The 15557-nt window shown below is 46.3% G+C and overlaps 1 protein-coding gene across 4 annotated transcripts in view; it reads left to right on the forward strand.

The window, feature by feature from the left end:
* The window catches only part of LOC144770807 (uncharacterized), a 156548-nt gene that overhangs the window by 119135 nt on the left and 21856 nt on the right, over nt 1-15557 (forward strand). For 3 of the 4 annotated variants that reach the window (XM_078655573.1, XM_078655574.1, XM_078655572.1), the window contains exon 3: nt 5192-5278. The exons of the other annotated variant lie outside the window; for it this stretch is intronic. In XM_078655573.1, the coding sequence (XP_078511699.1) occupies nt 5192-5278 (87 nt within the window). The remainder of the gene's footprint in view (nt 1-5191; nt 5279-15557) is intronic. 4 annotated transcript variants of the gene reach the window in all.

Below are 15557 nucleotides of genomic sequence, written 5' to 3' on the forward strand. Positions count from 1 at the left end.
CCGATCGGGCACCACATGTGGAGCTAGGCTCCAATCTTTCAGAGGTATTACCTTTGATTGGTGTTCCCCAAGGTTGGGTATAGTCTCCTCTTTTACGCAATCTGTATATGACTCCTTTGGCGTAATGGATGGAAATTTTGGCTTAACATTTTTAATGTATGTGGACAATACTAAACTTTAGTTTGCTATAAATGGTGACCCAGTTTTCAGGGCTGCCAATTTACAAAATTGCCTGACCTGTGTTCAAAGGTGGATTGTTCAAAATCGTTTAAAACTAAATGGAGGAAAGACAAAGTCTCATGCTTTTCTGCCATACAATTATGTGGAGGTCGCATTCTGGCCCGTATCTTTGGGCCAGCAGCCCACACCAGTGGCAAATTTAAAAACCCTAGGCCTAAAGCATGACTCTGGCCTAACTATTAAGGGACACAGTAAAGATGTGACTAAGATCTCTTTATGCCAATTATGGATGCTTATACAGATTATCTACCTTTTCGATCACCAGCAACATACACAGATAATAAACACATTTATTTCTGCAAGACTGGACAATTGCAATTACATTTATCTTGTTTTTCCATTAAGGTTGGTAAAACTTTAAATGTTGCAGAATGCATCCGAAAGACAGATTTCCTCCCACCCACTCAGTCAGCCAAACTTCATTGGATCCTAGTTTTTCAGACAGTCTGTTTCAAACTTTGTTTCTTTTAACAAAAGCATTAAATTACGACAGGCCCAGTCCACTGTTAAATAAATTCTCCTTTTAAATCTCAAAACAGAGTTTGCAATCTGTGAAAGCTTCCCTGGTGAATGTCCGCAGTTTCTGTAAAGTAACACAGGGCGGCTAGACTGTGAAATAGTCTCCTCTTAAACTTCACCTTGAAAAATGTTTTCTGAACTCATACCAGCTTTAAAGATACTTTTGTTTTCAGTAGTAGCTTAGACATGGAGCTCCAAGATACCCAATGGGTAAATGTTTGCAGTCTTTAAAAATAAAAATAAATTACAATTCTTTATGCTATTTCGTAGCACAGTGAAGCCATTGGGGCATTTGGGTGAAGGTTTGTGCCTTTGCAAGATGTAATCAGGATACTATCTTGAAAGTACAGTAATATGCACCAAATAAAAGTGTCTGAGCAGGGTAGAATCATGAGATCCATCCAGTCTGGGACAGCCAGAGACTCCTGTCCCCATCACATGCTCAACGTGGGGAACAAACCCATCAGCAAAGAGCTCACCTAAATCATCAACTCTCCATCTCTACTGCCTCCTACCCAGCTAAATGGAAACATGTGAAGGCCAAACCCTTTCTTAAGAAACCATCTGCAGACCCACAAGAAGTCAAGAACTACTGGGCCATCTCCTTCCCGACAAAAGTTCTGAAAAAAGCAATCAACCACCAACTCACCGACCACCTGGAGACTCACAACCTCGTTGACCCCTACCAATCTGGATTACGATCAAACCGCAGTACGGTGACCACCCTGGTTGCAGCCACGGATGATACCAGGTCCCTCCTAGAACAGCGGGACACCACAGCCCTTGTCCTGCTCGATCTTTCTGCAGCATCTCTCCACAGCTTCCTAAATAGACTCCACCTGGTGGGAATTCGAGGGGATGCCCTTAAATGGATCGCATCTTTCCTCACTGGAAGAACACAGAGCGTCCGCCTCCAACTCTACAACTCGGACCACAAGAACATCATCAGCGAAGTTCCCCGAAACTCTCCTCTGAGTCTCACCCTCTCCCACGCATACATGGCCCGTCTGACCACCTTGGTCAGAGCCCACTGTATGAGCATCATCCTATACACAGACCTCACACAACTCATACTCTCCCTATCTGCTTGCCCCACTAAAACCAAAGCTAATTTTCACCAGTGTATGTCCAGCATCACCAGCTGGATGTAAAGCGACTGCCTCCGACTTAAAATGGAGGTTCTCATCTTTGGGGACAACGGCCCCCACTGCATCATACTTGAAAACAGGCTCAACGTAAAAAAACAGATACACTCAGTATCCTCAGCTTGCTTCCTCACTCTATGCATGCACTGGAAAATCTTCAAGTGGACACCCATCAGTACCAGATAAACAGTCACCCAGGCCCTCACCCAGGTCCTCATCACCAGCTGCCTGGACTAAGGCAACACCCTCTACGTGGGTGTTACCACCCATATTCTAAACAGGCTACAAACTATCCAGAATGCAGCAGCTAGGCTCAACCTCGACCTCCCGAGGGGAGCCCGTAGCACTCTGCACCTCCGATCCCTCCCCTGGCTCCCCATACACAAGAGATGTCCGTTCAAAATGCTGACTCATGCATACAAAGCCCTACACAACTTAGGAACAGCCTACCTCAACCCCAGACTGAGCTTCCACCAGCCCACCAGACTGCTGCATTCCGCCTCCCTGTCCCACACTTCTCGGTATCACCGAAGTAGGACAGGCGGCCGCTTCTTCTCCTACCTTGCCGCCAAGTCCTGTAACAGTCCCCCCTTCCACCTCCATCTCAGGACCCCCCCCCCCCACACTGCAAGAATTCAGAAATTACCTTAAGACCTGGCTGTTTGACTGACAGTGCCCAGCGGCAATATTAACCCCTGTCCCTCTCACCCCAACACCCCATCCCTTGATACTCTCACAGGTGATAAGCTGCGCATTACAAATCCGGAATGATTAAGTGATACTTGGCATGTTACTAACACTATCTCGCTCTTCTGGCCTTGCAAAGGAACTGGGCTCCATTCTTAATTCGTACATAACTAATTGTATACAGTGCGTTATAAATAACTGTATCGACACAAAAGATTGTCTTGGGAGCCTATCATCAGTGTTGCTGGATTCAAGCTAGTCTGGTTGATGAGGGGTGTTATCCCGAAACCGGTCCCAGGATGCTTGTTCCCGGTCCAGGGTGGACATGGCTTGGCAGTTCGATCTGGACTTTTCCCGTGAGCAACATGGTCAAGACTGATTTGCATATAGCTGGGTTTAAACTGGAATGGCACAGGGAGCAAAAAAACGATGGATTAAACACAGATCTTTGTGATTGGGGTTGAATGTTTGACATTGTTCAGCATTCCGTCCGTCAGTTGTTCTTGACGGAAAGAAACAGTGTTTGACTCGCAGGAAACGTCCTGCTTTCCCTGTGGCTAGCACTTTGAGGTCACCAGAGCTGCAGTGGATTCAGTCCAGTAGCAAATCTGAATGATACAAAGCTGACATTGTTGCAGTTGCATCAGCCCTTCAGAGCTGCTTTTTGGAATATTTTATTTTGGTTTACATATACATTAAGCTACTAGAAAGGTGGGTTGGGCATGCCAAAACCACTTACCTGAAAGAGGTACCACCTGTCTGACTCTTTTTTTCAAGCATGAGAAAAACACATTTCTTTTCATCAAATGCTCACATTACTGAACAGATGCTCACATCTGTATTCCACCCTTTATGTCTCAGGTTTGAATACAAAAACACAACTAAAGATTTCCTGTGCCTTTGGGTGATAACTGTGTGTGAACAGCAAACTACGGGTTTCTTTTGTAATTATATGCAATACAAAGCAGTACAATGTTTCTGTTGGTGTGAACTTCAACAGTTCATGCATTTTCTTGCATCTGACACCAGCCTGGATGTATATTCCTAGTGTTATGGAAAGTGGGTCCTTTGGTATCTGGGTCCTCTTGGTGGATAAGTGAACATACAGACACTGCATCAGCAGTCACAGAGGAAACCATAAGCACAGTATACACAACCGGTTGGTGAGATAGAAACACAGTGCTTCAAGCCTGTCATGAGCTGCGCGCAGCAATCTACAAACCTATTTATGCATAGGATGGGGTCAACTTGGTGGCAATGGGAAGATTTGGGGATCTCTCTTAAGTTTCTAAGTACGTTGATAAGAAACCTAATTTGATCACATAGTGGATTTCAAAACATTGTATTACTAAGTTGTTACTTGAGTGGATGCAGACCAATAGGATGGCTCATGGCGAAGTCTGCGGATGTCGCCACTTTGTCCCCAGTTTGGAGAGAGGATGATTGGCTCGCGTAAGTTTGTTCAAGCACTTTTGTCCATGGCTGGAGAAATTACCTCCGTGTTAAAGCAGCGCCACTCCTCTGCTTTCAAGTAAAGCTAACATCTTGCAGTTTTCCTCCATTATTATTCATCGTGAGCCGCTCTGTCCTGTGCGTTTGAAGTCTTGTAGTGGGATGGGTTTGAGAGAGAAGACTCAAGGTTTTTGACTTTCTTCTGGAGGGAGCTGTGTCTCCTGAAGGCTGAGACGGGGCTCTGGTCTTTCTCTGGTGTGTAGCTCAGAGCCCTCCTCTCCTCATCACAGCAGCCTCACTCCAGACGTTGCCTGCCATTCCCTTCTGCTAAGGACAACCAGATCCAAAAACAAGGGGCTGCAGACTGTGTCTTCTCGACTTTCTGTTAATGATGGTTGCCAAGTAATGTTGATCTTTGTTCCATAAACTTGGTCTTAATCCATTTAAGCTGTGATTGGTTTCCAAGTTTATTTTGCTTTCTGTGAGACAGAGAGGTCTTTAGACCACCAAACATTTTCCATTTGCAGAATTCATTGGCAAACCTAGGGAAGAGAGAGGTCCTTACCAGGCCATGGTGTTCCTATCCCAAGCATCTCTCGCCGAGGGTGTTATGTTTTCCACTGCGGGTATTCTTCAGTTTATGTAAGCTCTGCATCCCCACATCCCAAACTCCTGCTGCAAATCTGTGCTTATAGGGAGTGTTACCTGCTGAGGCCTAAAGACTAAAGGTTCTGCCCTTCTCAGCACCTGACATCTTTCTTCCAGGCACATTGTACCAGTCTTTGATTCCCCCGCCACTAGCTTTCCTCTCTGAAGATCATATGGAGAAACGTGCCCGCTCTCCCTTTGGCTTCCATTGAGTTCTCAAAAATACTAGGGACAGAATATTAACATTTAATCCAGGCCACACTAGAGAACATCTCCCAAAATTCCCTCCCTCTTACATATGACCGTTTCAGCCATCAGTACCATTGAAGTATTGCTCATGCCTTTCATCTCTGGTACGCCATGAATGAAGTGTGATCATTGAATGAAGGAACAGACAGCGGGAAACTCTAAATCATCAGGAAAGCCTCCCACTTGCATCTGGAGTGATCTAGCCCCTTCCTAAAAGAGTAACCTGGACTTCATTCTCTCTTCGTTTGTAGGCCACCAGATACCGAAGCCTGATGCCCTTGCGGGAGCTGGCCAGCAAGAACCCTGCGTCATGGAGCCGGAAGAGCCCTGTGCAGAAGGTAATTGCAAAACAATGCATGCGATAGCTAAAAACACTGGTCCAGGATATAAACACAACACAGACCAACAGCTAATTGGTGGACTTTTTGCTGCTGTCATTGTGGCATTGGCTCACCCCTTTGTCTCTCTCCCTGCTTTCATGCTGTCACCAACACCCATTGACCTCTCTACCCGAAGAAGATTATAAAGGTCTGTGCAAATAAATCTATAAGTAAAAACGAAAATACAGCTCATAGGGAACAGAGTTCCACGTAGCTGTTAGAGTACAGTGAAAGCCACCCCGTCCATCTGTAAGCGGGATTCCCAGCAGATTTTTGTGAGCGCATAATGCGTAAACCCATAATGCAGGAAATGTGACTGCCACTCTAGAAAGCCAAACGAGTAATGCAAGCATACTGAAATTATTACTTCAGATCACTTGAAAGCTTGGTGACAAAATACTGACCAATCTAAACTCAGTTGTTTTATAAATAGGCATGCCAAAACCCATTGGCGTAGTCAAGTGGAGGAGAAGAAGAGGCCGTGTTAACTCTAGACTGTTGCTTAATGGGTAGATATCTTGGGAAGGTACTTTTTGTTTTTCCTTTATTTGCAGGATCTAATCTTACCTAGATTGTTTAAAAGCCCAACCTTTTTTCTTACTGGAGTGATTGGGGAACAGCACAACCCTGTCAAGGAAGCAGTCACTGAGCGGCAGGAGCGTGTGCTCATGGAATGTGACCTCATGGTAGGTCTAATTGTGGTGGGCTTCTCTGTGTGTGTGTGCTTCAAGTGGTCTAACAGGCAGGCGCCTACAAACCCCAGGTGACCAATGTCTCCCCTTCTTCTCCTCCATGTGAGAAAGTGCCATCTTTCTTGCATTGGTATGCCCCCACTTTTTGCTGAATTGCTGATGTGCTTTGACTGACTGTGCCCTGGGCTCCTGCCAATCAGGTGCCCAGGGCCTATGTTCCTACCCTAAAACTGTGTTGAAGCTAAAACCCAATTGGCATCTCTGGCCACATGTCAGCTCCTGGTAGATGGTACCCTAGGTACCCAGGGCAGGCATTGAGACCAGAGAAGACACCTAAGGTCTGCAGCACTGCTTGTGCCACCCTTAGAGACCCTGACACACACACACTACATTTGCAGGCTGATTGTCCCAGTGCAGAACTAAACAAAGAGTCGACATGGCACACATCCCTGTGTGCCATGCCCACAAACACACTGCCCTGGTATACATCAGTCACCCCTCTAGCTGGGTCCCCTATGCCAGTGGTGTGGGCACAGGGGCATGAGCCCTGTGCCCCTACAGTACCCAGGGCCATTCCTGGGCACTGTAAGTGCAGTGAAGCCATTAAGAGTATATGGTGCTGGAAGGTTGTCATTACGAACTCCAGAGCACCATAATGGCTACACTGAAGACTGACAAGTTTGATATCTAACTTCTCAGCACTTTAAACCCACACTGATGCCAGTGTGGGATTTAATGTAAAATGCACTACAGAGGGCATCTTAGAGATGCCCCCTGAAACCTAACCTTCAATCCACGTCTTGTCTGAGAGGCTGCCTAGGCTGCCACACAGCAGACATGTTGCTGGACCCCTGGGTGGAGAGCCCTCCGCTCTCCTGGGCCTGTAACAATGCACATCCTGGGCGAGGTGCTAGGTCTCATCCCCCAGGATGGGCAGGGGAAGCTTCAAAGGCATACCGCCTTTGTGAGCTTCTCCAGACCACTTGCTGTACTCAGCAACTGTCCCCCACCGGTCCTGACCCCCACTCTGGCGGGAAGACTGGCGGGAAACCCTACGTGAGGAAAGGGGCTGTGCCAGCCTGTGCCAACTCCACCTCTCAGGTGGGAGAGTCGAGGTGAAGCACAACTCCAGGCTCGGGCCATCTTGAGGATGGGGAGCCCTGCCCAATCAGAGATAGGCTCCTGCTCCACTCCCACAGGAGAGGAGCAGGATAGGGGATGTACTCACCCCGGGACAGGGACCTATTGGTCTCTGCCCTTCCCCTACCTGTAACGCCCCTAAATTTAGTATTTAGGGGCACCCTGAACCTTCCTTCCTCAGATCCCGATTTCAAAACAAGAAAAAAGACCAAGAAGACCTGCCGTGCAGCTGCTAACAAGAGGACAACACCAACTGACTTGTCCCCAGCCCTACCGGCCTGTTAATCCTTGAACCTGCTCCTGCTAAATCCCAGCGTATCCTGCGGACAGCAACCTCGAGAACCCGGGAGGACCTGCCTGCCTTGACCCTCTTAGAGACTGGGACTCCCATGAGCAGTGGTTCTGCTCAAACAGCAATACCCCTGGTGCCAGCCAGGAACAGCGACTCCAGCACACTCTGCACCCGCCCGGCCTGTGCCTGAGTGGACAAATACCCTGAAGACGTCCCCCGAGTGATTCTGCCCTGGAATCCAGTGCCCAAGAACTTTCCTCAACGACCCAAACGACTCCTGCAGCCGCAGAACCAGGGACCTCCCCCAACCACGACCAGCAGAGGGTAAGATTTCCCCACGTCAAAAGACACCCCTGCACCCGGCGCTCCCGGCCTCCTGTGCCCAACTACGGGGTGCCTACCTATCCTCCAAGATTCCAACTTACACCTCGAAGTGTTGGTCGCTCCTGAAGAATCTCCGTCCCCGAGCCTGCAGCCTTTGTTCCCTTTTCAAGATCTCCATTGAATAACATGGAGCGCCCGATGGCTGAAAAGCACCCTGCCTGCATCCAGCCGCCCGAGTGCCCCTGGCAGTGCAACTTTTGCCCTATCCTATTTCCCCATTTGCCCAGAGCAAGTAACCAGGAGCCCAGCTCCCACAGTCGTGTGGCCTGCTAGCCAGCAGCCACCAACCGAAGGCCCCCTGCCTCTCATTGGATAACATTGGGCCTAACTACCTCTGCACCCGGCTGCCCGGTGCCGCTGAGGGTGTACCAACTGTACCTATCTGACCCTGGGAGACCCCTGAGTCTATGCCCAGAACCTTAACCTTAACTCTGCCAGTTGAGTGCTTACCTAAAAGCCGATATCTCACTTTTCTTCCATAGGCTAACATTGACTGGTTTCACTTGGAAATTCTTGTAAGTGTTGAGTTTTGGAACTTTAACCCCTTCTTTGCTTATGACGATCTCAGCTCGTCATGAGGCACAGTGGAGTTGTGCTCATGACGAGCACGGCCCACGCGCGGCTAATTTCCCACCCGTGTGGGGGTTCTATTGTTGTGGGCGGAGTCGTGACGAGCTCAGCTCGCCATGAGCACAGCTCCACTGTGCAGCATGACTAGCTGAGCTCTTCACGGGCACCACGGCGCGCGGACCCTCCCCCCCTGCACCACGGGTAATTAGCCCCGCGTGGAAGGGGTTAAAATATTCATCTAAAATCAGCCGAACAACGAATTCCGATTTACTCACCTGTTATCAGGGGAGATCTCAGTGCTGCATCTTTGAGCCCAGTACTGACCCTGAAAAGCAATTCTAACCGTACTTACCAGTAACTTGAATTTCCTTCTATAGGATATCAATGCCTGTTTTTTGCTGAAAAAGTTTCTAGGTGTCGAATTTTGAAACGTACAAATATTCTTTAAAAATCGTGCCAACGATAAAAACGTAATTACTTGCCTGTTTTAGATAGAGGTCCCACTGCTGAACCTAGGAGTCCAGCACTGGATTAGAAAAGTAATGTAAACATACTGTTCGAGGCATATGAGCTGCAGAGTGTACACTTAGCATTAGATCGCCACCTGGTGTTGGGCTCGGATGATTGCAGGTTGTTGTCTTCTAGGAAGAAGTCTTTGTAGTCACGAGATAGGTGACTCCTCCCTTGGACAATACGGCGCATGGTCATCCACTCCATCCTCAGATTGTTTTTTTACGCCACTGGGTTCGGATGAAAGTTCTCCGCTCCAGCTAGAAAAACTTTTCCAGCAACTTCGAAGCGTAAAAACTTAATACAAACAATATCGACATCGAATATACTACTTTCGATGCCATCAGCTCCATTCCGGTGCATCAACGCGGGCCGTTGGGCCTATCGGCGCCGTGCGGCCTACACCTCATGGACAGGACTCCGTTCAAGAGATGCCCGGTATGTCGAGCAAAATTCCCTCATAGCGATCATCACGAGGTCAGCAAACTTTGTCTATCGCCAGATCACGAGTCGACCTGCACAGCTTGTGCATCCTTCCGATCGAAAAAGACCATTCGGGATCGGAGGGCCCGTCGACCCAGCAGCGGAGGACATCTTCGATGACGAGGTTCCACTCGTCCCAGTAGAAGATTCGCCTGATCTCCAGATCGTATCAGAGGCAGAGGACTCAGATGACACGATTCCATCTCGTCAACCCGTGAGTACTCTTGCCCCTGCACCACAGACACTGCCAAAGGCAACGGTCAGCACTCCGCCCAAGGGTCCCAGTCGAGACCGAAATAGTCCCTCAAACGCCCCGCCTTTGGGCTCGGCTCTGAGGAATAAGACTACACCTTCCGGTGCCTCGGCACCGAGCAAACCAAACGTGCCAATTTCACCTCTTCCATCGGCACCGAAGCACAAACATCCTTCGACACCAAAGGATTCTTCGACACCGAAGCCAAAACACCCTTTGGTACAAAAGACCAAGATCCTTCGGCACCCACGCCTAAAGACGCACAGGTACCGAAGCCAAAAATTGTACCGGATCCAAAAGAAGCTCCGGCTCCGAAACCGTCCGGTTCCAAGAATAAAGATGGAAAATCAGCGTCCAACGCCTCGAAGCCGACGAGACCTGCTTCCACTCCAAGGACTCCAACCTTGGTACCGAACACTGCAAGGCCTGATTCAGAGTCCCCTAAACCCTCAGACAAGCCTAATAAACCAAAACCACCTTCGATACCGAAATATTTGCCACAGGACACTGTAACGCCTCCTAAAGCAAAAGACACAAAAAAACCTGTATCGGCACCGAAAAAACCAACACACAAAGGTTGTAGAGGAAGAAGAACTGTTTAGACCAGATTCTAAACAAAAGAAGGTCTATATCAACCCAAAACCTAGACATGTGGAAGCTATTCCTCACAAGAAGAGACCAGCAGAAACACCACTTCTACCTGTGGTTCCTGCCAAAAAGAAGGATTGTGCAACTTCTCCAATGCACCCTTCCTCTCCTTTACCTTCTTCCTCTCCTATCCTTCCTTACATTTCACCTAGAGTTTCTCCTGTTCAATCTCCTGCATCATCACACCACACTGATGATGAGTATGATCTAGGTGGGGGGATGACATACCAGACCCACATGCATACCCTGTAGATGAATATATCAATCCAGATACATATCCTACAGATGACGATATATATGAGTTCCCACCACACAATGTGCCTGACATTCCTGATCCTCAGTCCTGCCCAACAAAACCTTCCCCTCCGGAAGATAGTATTGGGTTTAATCACCTCTTAAATAGAGCTGCCCTTTACCACGGGGTTTCAATACACTCTGATGCCATTGAGGAGGATTTTTTACTAGATACATTTCAGCAGTCACAAAGGTCTACGCAAATACTACCCATGATCAAAGGAGTAATTAAACATGCTCCAGAAATATTTAAAGACCCTGTACGTTGTAGAGTGTTAAATCCAAGAATAGAAAAGAAATATAGACCAGCACCATCTGATCCAGTCTATATTAAGGGACATCTGAAACTAGACTCTTTAGTAGTGTCCAATGCACGGAAAAGAGCTAATTCCCAGACTTCTGGTGACACGCCCCCACCTGACAAAGAATCCAAGGTTATTGATGCGTCAGGTAACCGAATTGCTGCGCAAGCTACAAATATATGGCGCATAGCAAATACACAAGCCCTTCTCTCACGCTATAACAGGGCTCACTACGATCAATTGAAAAAACTATTAGAGTCCCTCCCAGATCAATTCAAAGTTCAGGCAACAGACCTCATACAAGAAGGCAAATTAATATCCAATGCCTCAATAAAATGTGCACTAGATGTAGCTGACGCAGCCTCCAGAGCAGTCAATACTAGTGTCGTACTCCGACGACATGCGTGGTTACGCATTTCCGGGTTTAAGACGGAGGTGCAGACTACCATCTTAAACCAGCCTTTCAATCAGAATCAGTATTAGACGCTATACTAGAAAAAATGAAAAAGCACACACACAGCTAAGTCTATGGGAGCGTTACAATCCACACAGACTAGAAGTTCTTTTCGTCAATCAGAACCAATTGTTTGTGCCGGAAGTAGACACTAGACTAGAAAAAATGAAAAAGGACACAGACACAGCTAAGTCTATGGGAGCATTACAATCCACACAGACTAGAAGTTCTTTTCGTCGCTCCTTTTATAGAGGAGGCTCCAAGCAGACCGGCGCACATACAACATCATCTTTCAAGACGCACACACAAACCTCCTCTAACAAAGGCTACTTTAGAAGAGGGTACAGAGGCAATAATAATAAGGGGAGATGTAGAGGTAGCAACAACAACCGCTCCTCTTCCACTCCAAAACAGTGACTTCCCTCTGCTCCCCCAACAGCATTCCACTCCTGTGGGGGGCAGATTATCACAGTTCCTACCTGTCTGGAACTCCATCACAACAGACAGGTGGGTGAGACAGATTATCCAACATGACTACTGCCTAGAACTCAGAGCAAACCCCCAAACCCCCCTCCTCCCCAAAAATACCACCCAGGCAGCGTCCAATGTCTACAGACCATCTGACTCTGCTACAACAGGAAGTTCTAGCGCTTCAACAAAAGGATGCTATTCAATTGGTTCCTTTAGAAAAACAAGGAACAGGAGTTTACTCCCTGTACTTTCTAATCCCCAAGAAGGACAGGACACTGAGACCAATTCTTGACCTCAGGCCCCTCAACCATTACATACAATCAGATAATTTTCACATGATCACTCTGCAACAAGTACTCCCACTGCTGCAACAAGGCGATTTTCTTTCATTACTAGACCTAAAGGACACCTATTTTCACATTCCTATACATCCTGCTCACAGGAAGTATTTAAGGTTTGTAATACAAGAACAGCACTACCAGTTCAAAGTCCTTCCATTTGGGGTCACAACAGCACCACGAGTGTTCACAAAGTGCTTAGCAGAAGCAGCGGCACATCTCAGAAGACAACAGGTACATGTCTTCCCTTACCTCGACGATTGGCTCATAAAAGCCAAATCATTCAATCAATGTGTCCAACACACAAATCAGACAATTCAAACGTTGCACAACTTGCGGTTCACAATAAACTACACCAAGTCGCACCTGCAGCCTTCGCATGTTCATCAGTATCTAGGAGCTACCATAAACACATCTACAGCTCTAGCGTATCCCAGTCCAGCCAGGATACACAGCATTCAGGCCTTAGTTTCCATTTTTCAACGCCAGCAGTCTCTCCAAGCCAGAGTGTTCATGAGACTAATAGGCATGATGGCATCTTGCATCTTCATAGTTCCACATGCAAGACTGCAAATGCGCCCATTACAAGCATGTCTAGCACAATAGTGGAATCAGGCTCAAGGTCAGCTCACAGACCTGGTGTTGGTAGACAGCCGTGCGTATCGCTCTCTGCAATGGTGGAACACCAAAAACTTGACAAGAGGACGGCCGTTCCTCGAACCAGTTCCACAAATAGTGCTCACGACAGACGCATCCCTCACAGGATGGGGAGCCCATCTCTTACATTATACCACACAAGGCCAATGGAACAACCAACAAAAACGGTCCCATATCAACAATCTAGAGCTGTTAGCAATATTCTTAGCACTCAAGACGTTTCAATTACAAGTACAAAACAAAGCTGTCTTAATCCGGACAGACGATATGACAGCCATGTACTATATACAAAAATAGGGGGGGGGGGACACACTCTCTGCAACTGTCCCAGCTCGCACAGAACATTTGCCATTCCTCAAAACATACATCTGGCAGCAGAACACCTTGCGGGAGTTCACAATCAGATAGCAGATCTGTTGAGTCGGCAGTCACAACAGATTCACGAATGGGAAATACATCCACAAGTTCTTCAGCCATTCTTCCAAATATGGGGGCATCCACAAATAGATCTGTTTGCCACCCACGAAAATGCAAAATGCTCACTTTCGCCGCCAGGTTTCCACACCCACGGTCCGAAGGTAATGCGATATGGATGAATTGATCAGGCAGATTTGCGTACGCTTTTCCGCCTCTCCCACTCATTCCACTAGAAGTGCGCACGCTCAGACAACAGTCTCTCAAACTAATACTAGTAGCTCCCACATGGGCACGCCAGTCGTGGTTCACCACACTACTAGATCTCTCGCTGGTTCCACATCAAAAGTTACAGCTCACACCCTCCCTGTTAACACAGAACCATGGAGAAATAAGACACCCAGAACCAAGCCAACTGAATTTGGCGATCTGGCTCCTGAAGTCTTAGAGTTTGGTTACTTAAACCTACCACCAGACTGTATGAACATTATTAAGGAAGCTAGAAAACCCACCACCAGAGCGTGTTATGCCGCTAAATGGAAGAGATTTGCAATATATTTAGGCTGTGGGGTTTTAGGTTTAAACCTATAATAACTGATAAAACCCCACTGAAAGAAAAATAGCCCTCACCGGTGAAAACATATAAACACTGAAAAAACACCTGCACAACTACAAACTAAATGCCATTCAAAGAAAGGAAAAAGAAAGTGAAAGAGTCATTTTGTTCTTACTGAAGGGGTCAATAAAATGTAACTTTGTTATACAAGCTAGCAGTAAGAAAGACTGGCTAACATTATTCTGTTTGAGTTTTGTTCTTTAGGGATGCCACTAAAATATTGTTTCTTCTTTCTTTTACTTTTTTCAGTTTTATGGCCTTTGGTCTAAAGACGCAGGGTTTAGTTTCACGTTTTAGGTTTAGTTTAAATATTTTATAAACTGTAGAGAATCAGGACATATCAAACTCACATTTGATACTTTGGCTGCATTTGATTCTTTCACTGATAGGTAAAATGGCTAGTTTCATAAAAATCTTTCCTAATATGTGTCATCACATTTGCCCACAGAGAATGGGTAAAAACCCTTAATACATCAGACCATAGTTTCTAGTGGGTCAGTATTGATAGTAGGTGAATTACCAACACCTCAGGCTTTAAACATTAAATCTAAGGTATAGTGACAAGTATATATATCATCAAGCATCTGGAAAATGGTGAAAACGTGACACCAGACTTTTGGAAAACATGGAACGCAGTGTCACTTGTTATGCTCTGCACAAAAGGTTCTTTCCAAGTTCAACAAAGATTGGAGTGATATTGTTTGTATTTGTAGTGATTCAGCTACGTATATAAAGAATTTGTGTGATGACCTGTCAAAATTGATACCCGAGCTGAAGTGATTCCCTGTAGGAGATCCTTGCCACTTGTTAGATGGTATGCTGAAAGCATCTTTACAATCAAAGAGTTAATGAGGGATGCTATTGACTTTTAGTCCATTCTGGTGCACTGTTTTCTTATGCCCAGGAACTAAAACACAAATATTTATCATTTTGTGCTTTATGTGGCATCAAAGAAAGAGTCATCCGAACTGTGCCCCTTAGCTGACGGTTCACAGCCCAAGGGGCTATGAATGCTGAGAGGGCCTTTTCACAGAAATTTACATGGGAAGGAAAGCGCGAGCGCAAATGACCAAAGACTCACTGAAGAAGTATTGTATGGTGTACTACAATTAGATTAATTTGCAAAAATCTCTTTGGACCTCATCTACACTATACGTACACTGTCTATATACCATGTTCTTTCAGTGCAGAAAGCAAGCAATGATAAAAGCAAAACGTTCCATAAACACCGGAAAAACACTTTTTCTGTTGGTTTTAGTGGCGTGAAAATGTGTAACCACTGATAACAACTGTTTTTTAAGATATTGAAAACACTGAAAAAAACCCACCAGAATATACCAAAAATAGAAACTGAAAACAGGACAGCCTAAATATATTGCAAAAATAATCACATTGATCTACTGGATGCTTCCATCCAAAATATCATTTGTTACCTTTTACATCTACAAAGGTCCAATTTGGCTTATGCTTCCATACGCCTGCATCTTGCAGCAATTGCAGCCTATTTACAGAATAGGCAACATCTATCTCTCTACAGAGTACCTGCAATCAAAGCATTCATGGAAGGATTGAAACGAATAATCCCACCTAGGTTACCACCTGCTCCTGTATGGAACCTAAACATTGTTCTTACAAGACTCATGGGACCCCCTTTCGAGCCTTTAGAATGGCAATTTCTAACATGGAAAACTGCTTTCCTTGTTGCCATCACCTCTCTCA

This window comes from Lissotriton helveticus, chromosome 7, assembly GCF_964261635.1.
Source record: "Lissotriton helveticus chromosome 7, aLisHel1.1, whole genome shotgun sequence".
Taxonomy (NCBI): Eukaryota; Metazoa; Chordata; class Amphibia; order Caudata; family Salamandridae; genus Lissotriton; species Lissotriton helveticus.